General features: G+C 35.9%; 1 protein-coding gene across 2 annotated transcripts in view; it reads right to left on the bottom strand.

The window, feature by feature from the left end:
- LOC105455758 (disabled homolog 2-interacting protein) overlaps positions 1 to 14,571 on the bottom strand; it is a 290,985-nt gene that overhangs the window by 142,503 nt on the left and 133,911 nt on the right. The window contains exons 3-4 of one of the 2 annotated variants that reach the window (XM_011699316.1): positions 10,487 to 10,528; positions 5,554 to 5,740 (exon numbers count right to left, since the gene is read on the bottom strand). In XM_011699316.1, the coding sequence (XP_011697618.1) occupies positions 5,554 to 5,740; positions 10,487 to 10,528 (229 nt within the window). The remainder of the gene's footprint in view (positions 1 to 5,553; positions 5,741 to 10,486; positions 10,529 to 14,571) is intronic. The other variant, XM_011699317.1, reaches the window with a different exon arrangement.

The raw sequence follows: 14,571 nt of genomic DNA, 5'->3' as shown, positions 1-14,571 counted from the left end.
TTAACGAGCACACATTTCCACTAGATTAGATTTAGATCGAAGCAATCTTAATTATATTAATTATTAGGCATCGCGTTAAGAAACGTCTTGCGGCGCGATGATTTCCTACTTTCTTCGTCGACAGAATTGAGAATTCAGATTCGAAGATTATGGAACAGAGTGCAAGATATAATTCAGAGTGTGGGAACATATCTTATTTTTTTAAAAACTTATTTATTTAAATGACTTCCAATATTTTAGAATATTTGAGATCAGAATTTACAGTTTATACCAAGAATAAAAACGTATTATATGTATATTTTTTTTATATAATTTTTTTTAGTGTAATATTGATCTTATATTGTTTGCAAATTATTATTGGATATCTGTATATAAACTGTATACATTGTACACGGAGAGAATTTTATTTTAAAATTGACCCTGAAAATCATGTTAATCGTAAGACAACATAGTATTTTGACAAATTTTATGTAATTTTCACTATTTTTTTAAATATATACTACAACAAATTTAATATAGTGCACAGTAAAATTTGTCGAAATACTATGTTGTCCCACGATTAACATGATTTTCAGAGTAAATTATAAAAGGAAATTCTCTCCGTACATATATATATATATATATATATATATATATATATATATATATGGGTGTGTGCAATGTCTACACATATACGTATGTACAATGTATATAGTTCGTAACAGATAATCCAATAATAATTTGCAATTAATATAAGATCAATATTACACTAAAAGAAAAAATATGAAAAAATATATAAGTCAAAATTAGAAAAAAAAAGCAAAATTTCTACTTGTAAACATTGCTTTTAATAACTTTCCGAGGATATTCCAACTACCACATCCTACAAAATTAGTCATCGCAATAACCTTTTGCCTGGACGATCTAATCATTGCGCTTCAGAGAAAAAAAACTTCTGTCTTGCTCGGGCTCGTCGGTTCAGTCGGTTGGAATCGCGATCGGATGTGTCACGTTCGGTACACTTCGTGCATACAAATCGCGAGTTTAACTCACGACAAGACACTTTAATGGCGGCTCTCCGGCAGCTAACGGTCCGCATTCGTCAGACATGAGCACGATTTTTCACGAGGATATCGCGAATCGCGTGGAAATAGTCATCTATCTTCCACCGTCTTCATTGTCGAGTTTGCGAGACGCGAGATAAGTCACGTCGTAACGTCGCATGTTCGATTATACGATTAAAAGTCCGAGATACGTATATTTATATTAGAGATCCAAAAAGATCATTTCAGTCAATTGAAGGATTTAATATTTAGTAATACACTAACTGACTTGCTTTTTGTCTGCAACATTGAGAATTCAACTCACTAGAATTATCGATTCTGATCTCCGAAATGTACGTACCTCGGACTTTTAATTCTTTTAAAAGAATACATACATATTTTTTCAAAAGTTCATGAATATTAACTTTAAAATTAATATAAAATAAAAAATTTACACTATTCTCTATTTTGAATTCTTTGAAAAACATATTAGACCGCACAAGTTCTGATCTTTTCCACAAAAATATATAAAAATCCCATAAATATGATAAATATGTTCAAGATAATAATAGCAATACACGTGTAAAAATCGCTTATTGAACGAAAAGATTTCATTTTGATGCCGACAGATTCTTTGCAATTAGCATTCACACCTCTCGAGCCCGTTCACGATTTAATCCTACACGATGTGTCTCGTGTACCGAACGTGATCGGCAACGGCAGCGGCGGGATCGAGTGTGTATTTACGTGGATAGAAACGGGCATTCATGCGTGCATGGACGCGCCCAAGACCCACGCAGGTCTCGGTGACAGGAGGGGACCGCGTGTAGTTCGAGCGCGAGACTACTAGGATGGTTCTTCCGGCGGGAGCATTTCCGGTGCTTCAGACAATACCACGGCGATGACGATCGCGACGAGAGAAGGCTGTCAACGAGAGACTCTCAACTCTCGACTAAACTGACACTTCGCTTCTCGATCTCGTTCGAGCGAATAGGTTCATTATAAAGCCAGTTAAATTTAATTTTTAATATTGATTTCACACATGGAGATATCACGATGACGAAAGGTACGCTTTAACAAAAGAAAAATTCATTTTTTAAAAGATTCGCGTACGAGCTAACTGATATTTCGACATCCGATATATACATATATAATCAGATAAAAATATATGTTCTTTTATTAGATATAATTTAATTAAAAAGTACCGTTTCATGTATCTTTGAATAACGAATAAAACTTTATCAAAACCGCGTTTATTGAGACTAGCGCCATTAGTCGATCAGCGCTCGAGTTCCTTCCAAATTGGATATTTACGCTTCTTTAAAAATTCCCAGGTTTTTGCATCGACGATAATGTTTGCACGTGATGAAGGTATCGAAGGCCACCGAGTGGTATATTAAAATCCACATTGTCGGCAGCACCGCTATCCTTGCATCGTCATTGCGCGTTCGTGCGAACGCGGTTTTTCCGCGCGAGTATATACGCGATCGTAGTGCAGAAAAAAAGTATAATATACGAGGCCGTGAAAGAAATCAATTGAAATAAGATGAAATAAACGAATTCAAATTGACACAGCGGGTGTAAGATGAAAGAGGCACTTTTTCCTTCGGATAAATAATGAGTTCAAATAATGAGTTGACCATGGTTAATTTTAACAATACAAAAGGTAACACTTCTCTGACAAAATCTCCTGCGACAATGTCGTTTTATCAGGACTATTATCTATAACCGTAATTTCTAAAACACCCAACTCCTACACATAATAGCGTAGTACAATGTTCCGCAATGAGACTTTTAAATGTCACAAAGAAGAAACAGAATTTTCTCGGAACTCTTACCGAAATTAGGTCATAGTTATATCTAGCCGTAAGAGGGAAGCTCGAGAGACTCTTTTCTTTCTTATTCTTTCAACAAAGAGTTGACATTGCAAAGCTCAATGTTTACATTGCTCGCAAAATATATCGTATGCAATCTGAGATATTTAAATCTCTCGCTATCTTTTCGATTTTTAAATAGAAATTCTTTAACTTCTCGCGATAATGCCAATGAAGGACAAAATATTTTTCTATGTTAATTGTGTTTTATATATTAAATAATTTATATGTATATTATGAAATTATTTTTAAATTCGTAAAAAAAATCAGTTGTAGAAAAAATTTCAACAATTTCTTATTGATAAAACTAAAAGCTTGAACTTTTTTTAAACATGATATAATGCTATTAATATTAATAATTATATTATTATATAAGTTTAGAAATATTTATTATATATATTTTTTTTAATGGAGATAATACCTACGTAAAAAGCTATCTTATTTCATCTATAACAAATACATACAAAGCTTGTCAATTCAGGTGTTGACTAATTACAACGTAAAGAATATTTTCTTTACATTTGACTGTGATTGACTGTCAATTCTTACTCTCTACGCCCTACGGCTTATGATCCAACATACGACGTATTGTAAAACAACTTAATACGGGATCTACAATAAGAATCGTGAGCAATCGTAAGTTTTAAATTGTAAGAAATTAATCACAGTCGATATTGTTCTTACATTCGATTGAATAATTTTTTTAAAATTGACTATGAATACCGGTCTACAAATTCTTTACTTCTTCTGCCATCTATGAACTATGAGAAGAAATAAGATATCGACAGTTGGTAATAGAAGCTTCTATAAAATTGTGCTTTCTCGTAGATGATACGGCAGATGTATCGGTAAGGCAGGAAATTCAATAACATTAATTTACTAAAATGCAACATATAATTAAAGGCCAATGCAAATATTAAATAAGCTTACAAAATTATATTTTATCCTATTGCGATATAATAAACAATAAAATAAATTATTATAGGAAACTGCTTTATCCTAGATATCTTAAATATCTTCGGTATCTTAGATATTTACTTTGTTCAGATATCAGTGAAAGATCCTATTTATTAAAAAGTTGCAACAATTTAACTCTAATCTTTAACTTTAATCTCTAATTTTATCATAAAAATGCGTAACAAATAACAATAAGAATTGTTATAACCTTATTATGCAATAAATCAGAATAAAGTTAAAATACATATAGGTACAGTAGATATGAAATTTAATAATTAAAATATATATTTCTTTTTATATGGCTATAAGTTGCCAAATAACTCGGAAAAGTTAATTTAATTCCAAAGTACTTTAAGGCGAAATACGAGAAATAAAGTTCGTTTTTCGTGTTTCAATTTCGTGACTATATTACGCTGTAAAATGTCCTATTTCATTTTCTGCATAATCGTGTTTCTTCTTCACCGCTCTTTCGCGTTGCTGCAAAAGCAGAGCAAATTGGGAAGTAGAGAAAAAAAGTGCACTTGATTCCTTTTGAACAATATCAACTCGTTAAGGACTGCACCGTCGTGCGGCGTCTGTCAGTCGCAGCGACGCCAGCAACAATTCAAAACAAAGCGCAATTAATGTCGACTGGCCTCGATTTTCCCGCTATTATCATCGAAGACAACGTGTCAACCGGCGTTAAACATCACATCTAACGCGTTTCCGAGCGGACACAAAGCGTTTCGACGATTCCGACGAAATCGCGCGAGCTCGTTGTATAAACACACAAACGCGAGATCAAAGACCCGCAATTCCATTGCAATTAAAATTAACAAAATTGTTCCCAGTGTTTTCCAAATGATTATATTCGCGAAAGTATTTGCTAGAAACAACGATTATTGTTCACGCGCATTTGTAATAGCAATTACCTCGTTTTATCACAATTTAGAATGTCTGATGGAATCTTCATGGAAAAAGAAGTTTAATATTATATTTAAAGAATCAACTTAATTGACTTTTAATCTCCAAGAGATAAATTTTTAATAAGTATGAAAAATATACTGTCTATTTCTCCGTTTTTGTATTGTATATAACATATACTCGCATCCAAATCGTTTGCAGAAAGACAAAAATTTCAATAAAAGCAAAAAAAATATTAGAATAAAGAAGAACTAATTAATTGTATTAAAGCTTCTATTTTTAAAGTATTTCTGATGCTATCAACGACGATATTCCTAGTTTATCGTTTAAAAATCTGCTTTCGCTTTAAATTTCTTTTTAAATTCTTCTCATCTTCCTGGCACATTTAAATTTAATCAAAATATCTAATTTATATAATGAAAAAGCTGACTTCTTATTTAATTATTCTAAGAAAATAAATATTTTGTAAAATATTTGAAATGCTCGAGTTAAATGCAGCGTAATAGTAAAATGTAATAGTTAAATGTAGAGTAATTATATAAGTTCATGCTCTTTTAACAGAACAATAACGAAAGAATTTAGAAGAATTATACGCCTATCGTCATATAAACGCTACAGATTTGGCAGAGAAATTCAACGTCGAGATATTAGATATCGCGAAAAGTGCGGTAGTGTAAAATTCGATCCCAATCGGACAGCAGCCGGACGTGAAAGGTATATCGGTGCTGTTCGCGGAAACGAGACCATCGCGAAACGGCCACATTTCGGTCGTCTTAAGATCGATTAGCGGTACTCACCTATCGGAGATGCGGTGTTGGCCTCCCGAAGGCTGACAGTTTCCGGCTCGATGGCCGCCTCGTCCTCTTCGATTAGCGGCGGTGGTGGTGCCAACGGTCGTGTCTCGTAGCCCCAATGTTGCCGAAAAGCACGTGCACCGCCGTCCAGGCGAACGCGTGGCAGCTCGACGAACATCGCGTCGCCCAACTGAAAGTAAAAGACCGCCCGCCAGCGTTAAATTGGAGTCGTCGTCGTCGGGAAGAGGAGGCTTCAATGAACAACAACCGTGCCGAGACCGATTACCCGCCGACAAACTTGATTTGAGAGAGTGTCATTCCATCTGATTAACGGGAAGAAAATCAGTCTGGCAAAAGTGCAGTACACGAAAATCTATAGTAAGATAATCATGTTTATCGGAAAGAACGATTTTATTGGATACAGATATAAAAATAATTCTTGATGGACCATCAAAATAATTTTGTTAGAAAGTCAAACTGATTGCTAGAATATCAAAACGTTTTATAGCAATGCTTATCATTTTTGGACTTTCCAACAAAATTATTTTGATGGTCCAACAAGAATTATTTTCAAACCTGCATCCAGCAAAATTTTTAGACCTTCCAAAAAAATCGTTTTCTTTCCGTACACGTTTAATTAAACGCAAATGTTACATCAAGAATTACAAATAGTACAACAAATGTCAGATTGTACAATTAAAACATCAAGTGAAACGAATGATTATATTCTAGCTAATCGTGCGAGAAGGTAATGCAACAACAAGAATATAGCACGAACTGAAACACACAGTTAATTGATGTAAATAAGATGCGACTTCGATAAGTCGCGACTACTTAACGTTTCACTCCGAGTTTAGCTTCCCCTTACTCGTCTGCTCACGAAATGCTAATTTGCACATGTGACACAGAATGACCACGAAGAATTAGCAGTAGAAATTGCAACGTTTTCCATAAAGTTAGCATTTTATTTTCGGTATTTCCAGTCAAAGTCTTAATCATGTCGTAATTTAAAAAATGATAACTTCACAGAGAGAATCGCAATACACCAATGAGACGGGCTGTAGCGAATAAACATCTGGAGTTGTTCGCGAGCCGGCCCTTTAAGCGGCAATGATAACGGTATGCTTGGAGGTTCATTAAAACATCGGCTTCTTAATTGGAGGCACTTGTACTCCAAGCGATCATCTCATCGAAATGAGTAATGGTGTCTCGAACAAGCCTACCTTGTCATCTCGCACATGTACAAAAAAAATTTAGCTCACTGTGATAAGTGCAAAGCATTGTTTCTTCATCCGGATTTTTATTTTATTTAATTTTTTAACAAGCTAGATTGAAATTAGAACTTATACATTGAAAGAAATTTCATAGTAAGAGGATCTTAAAAATCAAAAGATGAAAAAATTAAAAAAAATCCCCATTTCAATTTTTATAAAATTTATTTTATTCATAATTTAAATCTTCACTTCTTTTTGATATTCGAATTTTTACATTGTCTTTAATTAGGAATTTCAGGTCTAAGATTTGACTCCTCAGATTTCAAATTTTTGAATAAAAATTTTCAAATATTTTGAAAAATTATACATTTAAATAATCTCTCTCTCTCTCTTTCTTTTTCTGTCTTTTGCAGGGGACCAAAGTTTCTCAATTTTATTATATTTCTACTCTTTGACAAGTTGCTTGATCTCGCCGAGGATGAAGAATGAAGCGAAAGTTCCCTCAACATGTGTATATAGTGCTGAAACTTTGCCTATATCTTATCCAAGCATAAAACTAGACACTCACATAACCACGTATGACATCCATCGTCTCGTGGCGCGGGTTAACGAATTCGCGTCGTCCAATTAAACGCATCGCTCATGATGTCATCGAACAATAAACTAGTGTACACTTACAGACATTGTCTACGATTAACTGCATCAACAAAACGCATAGAATATATTACTGGCCAACTTATAACTAGCCGGGATCGTTCTGGAACGATGTTTGCAGACTTTGCACTAGACTTTGTGTCATGCCCGAAACACGGCTATTCGCAAAACACGCGATACAGATCGGAGTTATTTAGAACGGAGCTGGGCGGCGACTGGAGTACGTCTGGCGCGGTTTATCTTGGAATATCGTAAATTGACCTGACGACAAGCTGACGTCACTAATTAAAGCTCGTTGGGCGGGATGAATGCCGCGGGGTCGCGTGAAATTCGAGAGTCGACGGCTCACTTTTCCGCCGGTTATTTTTTGTCAGTACTTCTCTCTCTCTCTCTCTCTCTCTCTCGTTTTACCATGCACGTGAAACAAAATTGATAATCTCGATTTATTTCGCAGAGGTACCTGCGGCATTTGCGATCGCCAATTATCGAATTGTTGAAGTTCGGCAAAATTTATAAGTTATCTGATCTCATGGCGATTTGACAAATTATATATTCCATTAATTTCGATTATAAAACAAAAGATATATACGCGGTGCTAACGAGATAAATAATTATGTATTATGTATCAATCAATCAATTAACACAAATCTGATAACTATTGTATAACAAGATTTTTTCACGTTCTTCATGATTTTGACATTTTCTATACTCTTTCTATCGTGTTCAGCATAATGTGTTGCAATCAAATTATCAATTTTCATTACATATTTAACTATTATTCAGAAATAAATTAATCAAGCATTAATGATAACACTCTTATATATAACCTAAAATCTATATAACATTCTTATATATATGCATATATAGTACCTATTATTAAAACATAAAGATAAGCATATAGATAGCTTTCGACATTCTAATCTGAAAAGATCAAGTTATATAATCATAGAAGCGACAAAATATTAATGTTATTTAAGCTACATTATTATATTCCTAAAAAATAAAATACATACATATTTCACAAAGGGATGTTCGGTAATGTATAAAATACATATTTAACTTCATTAATTCGCGAATCAAAATAAAAGTATCCTACATAAATTCTGGTAGACACTAACATCCGAAAATATAACTCATTAGAACCATTACATCATTAAATGTCAAATATGTTAAGTCACATGCAGAAACACGGACAGCCATTTATTTCAATCAGATCGGAATTCATTAAAGCTTTCACATTTAATAGAGTCAACCGATCTCACTTTGCCAACAGACAAAGGAGAACGCGCGTCGAATGGACCATTTTCGGATCGACCAATTAAAGGAGAAAGAAGAAAGAAGTGTTCGCGATCGAGCCGCGCGCGACCGCAGTTGCAGTTAACATGTTAGCTGCAATTACCAAGCCGGCGCGAACGAATGTGCCCAATTACGCGGAGAGCTGTGTGAACAGCCAGCCACGAAGAGCGTTGTTGGCCAACCAACAACTCACGGCAGCGCCAATTAGTAATCATATTCTTTTCAAACAATTCGCACGTGACCCCTTTCGCCGCTCGAGTACTTCAGGTAATATAATTGGTTGTAAGTCGTCGACGTAATTGATCGAGCCTCACATGAACATTTATTCGAGAACTTTAATAGCGGACCTCCCTGCACGATATTCGGATCGACAGGATTTTTGTAAGCAATAAAATTATTTAAAAATAATCACTCATACATTTACCACAAATAGAATTTGTTAAATAAAATTTCTGAAGAAAGTAAATAAGGTAATAAGTAAACAAGTAATATATGAATTTTTTTCAATTTTAAAAAGTACGAGAAAGAGAGAGAGAGAGAGAGAAAGTTGTTAAATTTTTGTAATATAAATTTTCTTGTCTTAAGAAGAAAAGTCAATATATCTTTTTTTACTTGAGAAATTAATTTTAAAAAGATCCGATATTGTATATTGTACATATCGGAGCTTATTACTGACTCATATCACTATTTCCGGTCGACAAGTTTTGACGTCATTTAATATCGATTCAACGTAATATAGATACCAAAATGTTTTAATTATATGTAATTACGTGTGCGGACATCATGCGTCTGTTTGTCGTTCGTCCACGTCGTGTTTATTAACGACAATAATAGTAACGCAATTTCTTGATAGATAAACATGTGGTAAACTGTGAAACCTTTCATAGCTCCAGTTGCGAAGTGTGCACAAATGGAACAGAGAGACGAATTACGTGCGTAGAAAGGAAATTGATAATTGATTCTGTGACAAAACTGGATACGTGGCAACGGACGAAGCGAAGGCAAAACGGAAAACAGACCGGTTGTTTAGAACGAACTGCAATTGCGTTATTGAGACATGCAAGTCCTCTCGGCTCTTAGAAAACGACGACGCCCAAAGAAAGCATGCAGCAGTGTGCAAAACGTTAACATGATATCGAAATACAATTTTTACAAAAGAATGAATTTCAATAAATACATATTTGAGATGAATTAAATCTTAAAAAATCTTAAACGGGGCACATTCAAAATTATTCATACAAACGTATAGTTACAACAAATATTACGATCTCATCTTGAGAAATACCGGCGACAAAATATGAAACTTTAGCTGCTACGCTTGGTAGAACGTTGAAGAAATAGCACAAAATCATTGTCGTTATCCACGTCATAAAACGGATCTTTGTCAATTTAATTCAATAACAAACCCCTTTTGTCGCCCGTGTCTCTTATCTTTTATCTTATCTTGCCGTATCCCTTTCGCGTCGTCTTACCGCGGCTTCGAAAGCAACGAAACAATTAATTTCGTCCTTTAACTAGCGAGACAACGGAGACATCAAGGGAAGGAGGCTCGAATTAATCTCCGCATTCCACTTTGCGATGCAAATTCAGCGTGTGTACGTTCTTTTGTGTGCAAACATCGTGAACGTTAATCAAAACCTTTACGAGAGGTGTAGGAGGATTTAGAGAAACAGGGTGAAGAAAATAGCCGTGACACACCAACGAAACATCGATGTATTAGAGAGTGACACCAATGCACATTAGCAGACTGTAAAAAGAAAAAAGGAACAAACCTTGTTGTGCGACTTGAACATACAGGCGGTCCCGGCGAATAGCTGCGTCCAAAGGAAAGATACAAATCGATTACTAATCGTATTCACTTTTTATCCCGGGAAATCCAGAGAGATCACGATCGGATCTTTCTGGATTGTATTTTTTCTTAGCTATCGTAAGAAAAATCAGATACTTATATGTTAATCAATGTAATCAGTAAAATTATTAAAATAGAATACAATTTAATTTTTTTTTAAGGATTCGATTTAATTAAGAATGGATAACTGTGTTATAGAGTGTTATTGTGCAAATTTTCTTAATTACATAATTACTTAGTGTAAGCTATGTTAAACACTGGATTATTTTGTGTGAGTAAGATTAATTGGACATCATTACGTTAATTACCGATTTTGTCTTTATACGTATAAATATATTATTATTTACATATACGATACATCATAAAAATGCTAATGATAATTTCATCGCGTACATACATGTCAACAGCATCATAAATAAATAACTAGTGTATCAAGTCAATTTTTACCATTCAAATACGTTCTAATTGTACCATCAATATTGTATAAAAATACACGTATATAATTATATAAAAAATTAATATGTTTAATTGATATAATAATTAGGATTAAAATGCGCGATTTTCGGGAGATAATTGTCTGTCAGAGGAACGGTTGAGAAATTGCATTTGGATGCTGAATCGCTTTGTGAAAAAGTGCAACAACGACAAGAAGTTTTCGCGCCGCGATAATTGCGGAACCGTTACAAATGCGAAGGGTCAAAAATGAAGAACGCGCGCTGTTCCCCCGAAAATGAATTATGACCGCCTTGCGAAATTCTCTTTCAGGCCTTCATTAACCGTTTCGTTTTTATGCCGGCGCGCGCGCGCGTAGGATACGTCCGACGAAATTCATTTGACGTGCGCTATGAATGCGCATATTCTCTCCGCATATATACGCTCTCCGCGCGCTACGTTTATGCTATGGAAACGCAGGTCCGACATTAATCGCTAGCCTTTAATTCGACGCAATAAAACACGGTGGAACGATTTAATGCGCCGCCGGCATCGCCGAAGGCGGAAAAGTATTACATCTTAAGTATCCACTGTCGGCGTTAGTACAGTGCGCGGCGTCGCTCCTAGTAATGAAAGCTTTAGGAATCATTATAATTAACCGTCCAGCCTCCCGTAATTTATAGTTTGCAACATCATTGTCCCTGGCAGTATTTTTTTACAGGTCTTCGGAGAAGAAGATCGGCGCTTTCGGAAATTTTTCTTATTTTTTAAAAATAGTCTATCTTTTACTGTTTTCGCGTAAAAATATTATAATTAAAAATATTATATAATTTTAATATTTATATATTATTTGTTATTTTTTGTAAAAATAAATAATGATATTATATAAGACCGATCATCAATTAATACCGAAATATCAGTCAACAATGTCTTTACATTTATGTACTATTCCAGAAATTGAATAAACAAAGAATATCGCTTGTACCATTATTTCGCGTAATCGTTTACAATCAGAGAGCAATATGCTTATTAGATTGCGAAACGTGATCGAAGAGAACCGCGATTCGGTGTCTCGTATAGAACTTAATCCGATTCAGATTGACCTTCGTGGAAGTGCTTAGGCCGCTGGGACTGTTCCGCGTTCGATCCGATATCGATTCCTCGAGGCCTCGATTCGGCCAATCTGATTATGCGCTTGGCACGTATGCTCCCTTTCCTTCGGTTATCGATCTAGCGGTAACGCTGAAATCGATTCGCGTCCCGGAAATGTCTCTCAGGGTAATAATAAGGCATGCATGCAGCCATTTATCGTGCCGGGCTTTCTTGCCCGTCCACTGCCCATTCTTACGTCATCATCCTTGACGTCGACTAATTGAAAAAGTTTCGTCAAATAACGGGAACGTTCGCGTTGACAAAGGAGCGAACGCGAAGGGAAATGTATCTTGAGATATTCTTAGTCTCAACGCGAGCTATACCTGACAGAATAATGTCCACCTAAGCGGTTGAAGTGCAAAAAGTTTTAATGTAGTACTTCTTGTACTCGTTGTACAATCTACATATACTCTTGAAATAAAGAAGCGAAAGTGGTATGAAACGGTAACTTTGAAGAGCACGTTTTGCGACGAATTGTAGGCGCGCGTCGTCTTTTTAGTTCCGTAACATCTGCAATTTGGACGAGTCGCGATAGTTCCGAAGCACTTTGCATACCCCGGCAAAACCAGAACGTCGCGACGCGACGGTTGTACACGCGTATTGTGCAGTTTTCGTAACAATACAAAACGCTAAAATGCCACCTCATGAAAACGCGTAGCATCGGGATGCCCGCGACGAAACTTCATGTTTACAGCGCATTGTAAAATCGCCCGACCGCGCGCTCTCGTAAGCCACGGGAGATCGTCGGGTGCTTCTGACGGCATATTTGTCCAGCGCAGCTTTTATCGTCGAGCTCTCCCCCCCCCCTTACCCGCTACTGCAGTTCGGGTCATCACGATCCATTTTCTTTCGAGAGAGAGAGAAAGAGAGAGAAAAGAGGAAGATAGAGAGAGAGAAAGAAAGATGGAGAGAATAACGATCATTCAGCTCGAAAGTGAAAAGTTTGCTGCGGAATGCTTATGTATTTATTGAAAGCTTCGTGTACGTCGCAGCGACGAACTCGCTGAAAGGAGAGCTTTTGAGAAGAACGGACAAAGGGCGACAGGGAAAAAGGAGGAGAAAGACAGATGTAGGACTGCGTGAATTCCTAACGAGGTGCTACTCCGCCAGGTGCCTCGGAGAAGTGGAGCAACTGGTAAATTTCTCGCTCGTGCGACTTTCTAAATAAAGCCAATAAACAACGAGTAATATCGACTGATTACAAGAGCACGTCTCTTTATAGACAAACGACACACTTTTTTCATAAGATGAATATATATTACTAACTTATACTTATATACTTTTACAGAGATCGATACAGAAAATTTAGATAATAAATATACTGTTAACATTTTCGTTATTTTACTAGTCACTTCTACTACGTAAATCACCGCGTCTGAGTCGTTTAAAGAAGATATTTCAATGTTTCGCAATAAAAAAATTCTACCGACATTACTTGCGTCAACTGCAAATTTTGTTTGTAGAGAACACTTTTCAATTGTACGAGTATATAGAAATAGATTTCTGAAATATCTGAAATTCTTTATGAAAACAAAAAGTTAATCATATTTTTTATGGACTGATTTCTTGTTAACTTTACACGACCAGAATAGCAGTCGAGTTGAAGACGTTTCTTTGCTCGTTGCGGATCATTTACCAAAATCCACGTTACTAAGGGTAAGTCTCATTAAAAAGTGCTGCAAGCTACTCTGAATTTCTGACGAGATACTTCGAGTAACAAAAAATGGAGCACGTCGAGAGACTGTTGGCCTCGACGCCTTTTCAACTTTACCCAAGCAAATCCGCGTTTTTAAAGCGTCTTTATTTTTAATAGAGGATCAAAAAGTAAAATTGGAAGAGATAATTATATTACGAGTAAGAAACTTGAAAATGATGAAAATTTTTCTACATTTTTTGTCGACTAGCCCGATATTTTTCGCGGTAAAAAAATTCTAAATAATGAGAGTACTCGAAAAAAATATAACAAAAATTACTTTATCTATTCACGATGCAACTCCAGTTTTTTTGTTGTGTCAGCGCATTTTTACGAAGTAAATGTACAAAATGCTCGTACAAGCGGTTTTTCCGGCGTTATAACGGCCAAACAAAGAAAAAAAATGTACCGCGAATAGAATACCGTCCTTCCTATCAGCTCGATAATATCCCATCCGGCTTATTTTTACTCCCTCGTTCGCCGGCGGGATGTGCTCGAGGCAGGCCTTATATAAATGCACCCTATTGCTACCGTTTCTCTACGGGCACCCCCTCGATTCTCGAACCACGAAATACCGTGACCTTCTGATCCCCCCGCGGCCTCTCGCGCGCGTCTAACAGTTAAGCTTCCGACTGTGTATTCTCTTTGGTACACACCGCCGGCATTAAGCCGAAGAGATTATTGCGTGGCGTTCTATCCCACTCGGAGGCGCTCTCACCGAGATCGGTGGG

This window comes from Wasmannia auropunctata, unplaced genomic scaffold, assembly GCF_000956235.1.
Source record: "Wasmannia auropunctata unplaced genomic scaffold, wasmannia.A_1.0 LD335844.1, whole genome shotgun sequence".
Classification (NCBI taxonomy): domain Eukaryota; kingdom Metazoa; phylum Arthropoda; class Insecta; order Hymenoptera; family Formicidae; genus Wasmannia; species Wasmannia auropunctata.
The sequence above is the reverse complement of the archived record's forward strand: the minus strand, read 5'-3'. Positions and strand labels throughout refer to the sequence as shown.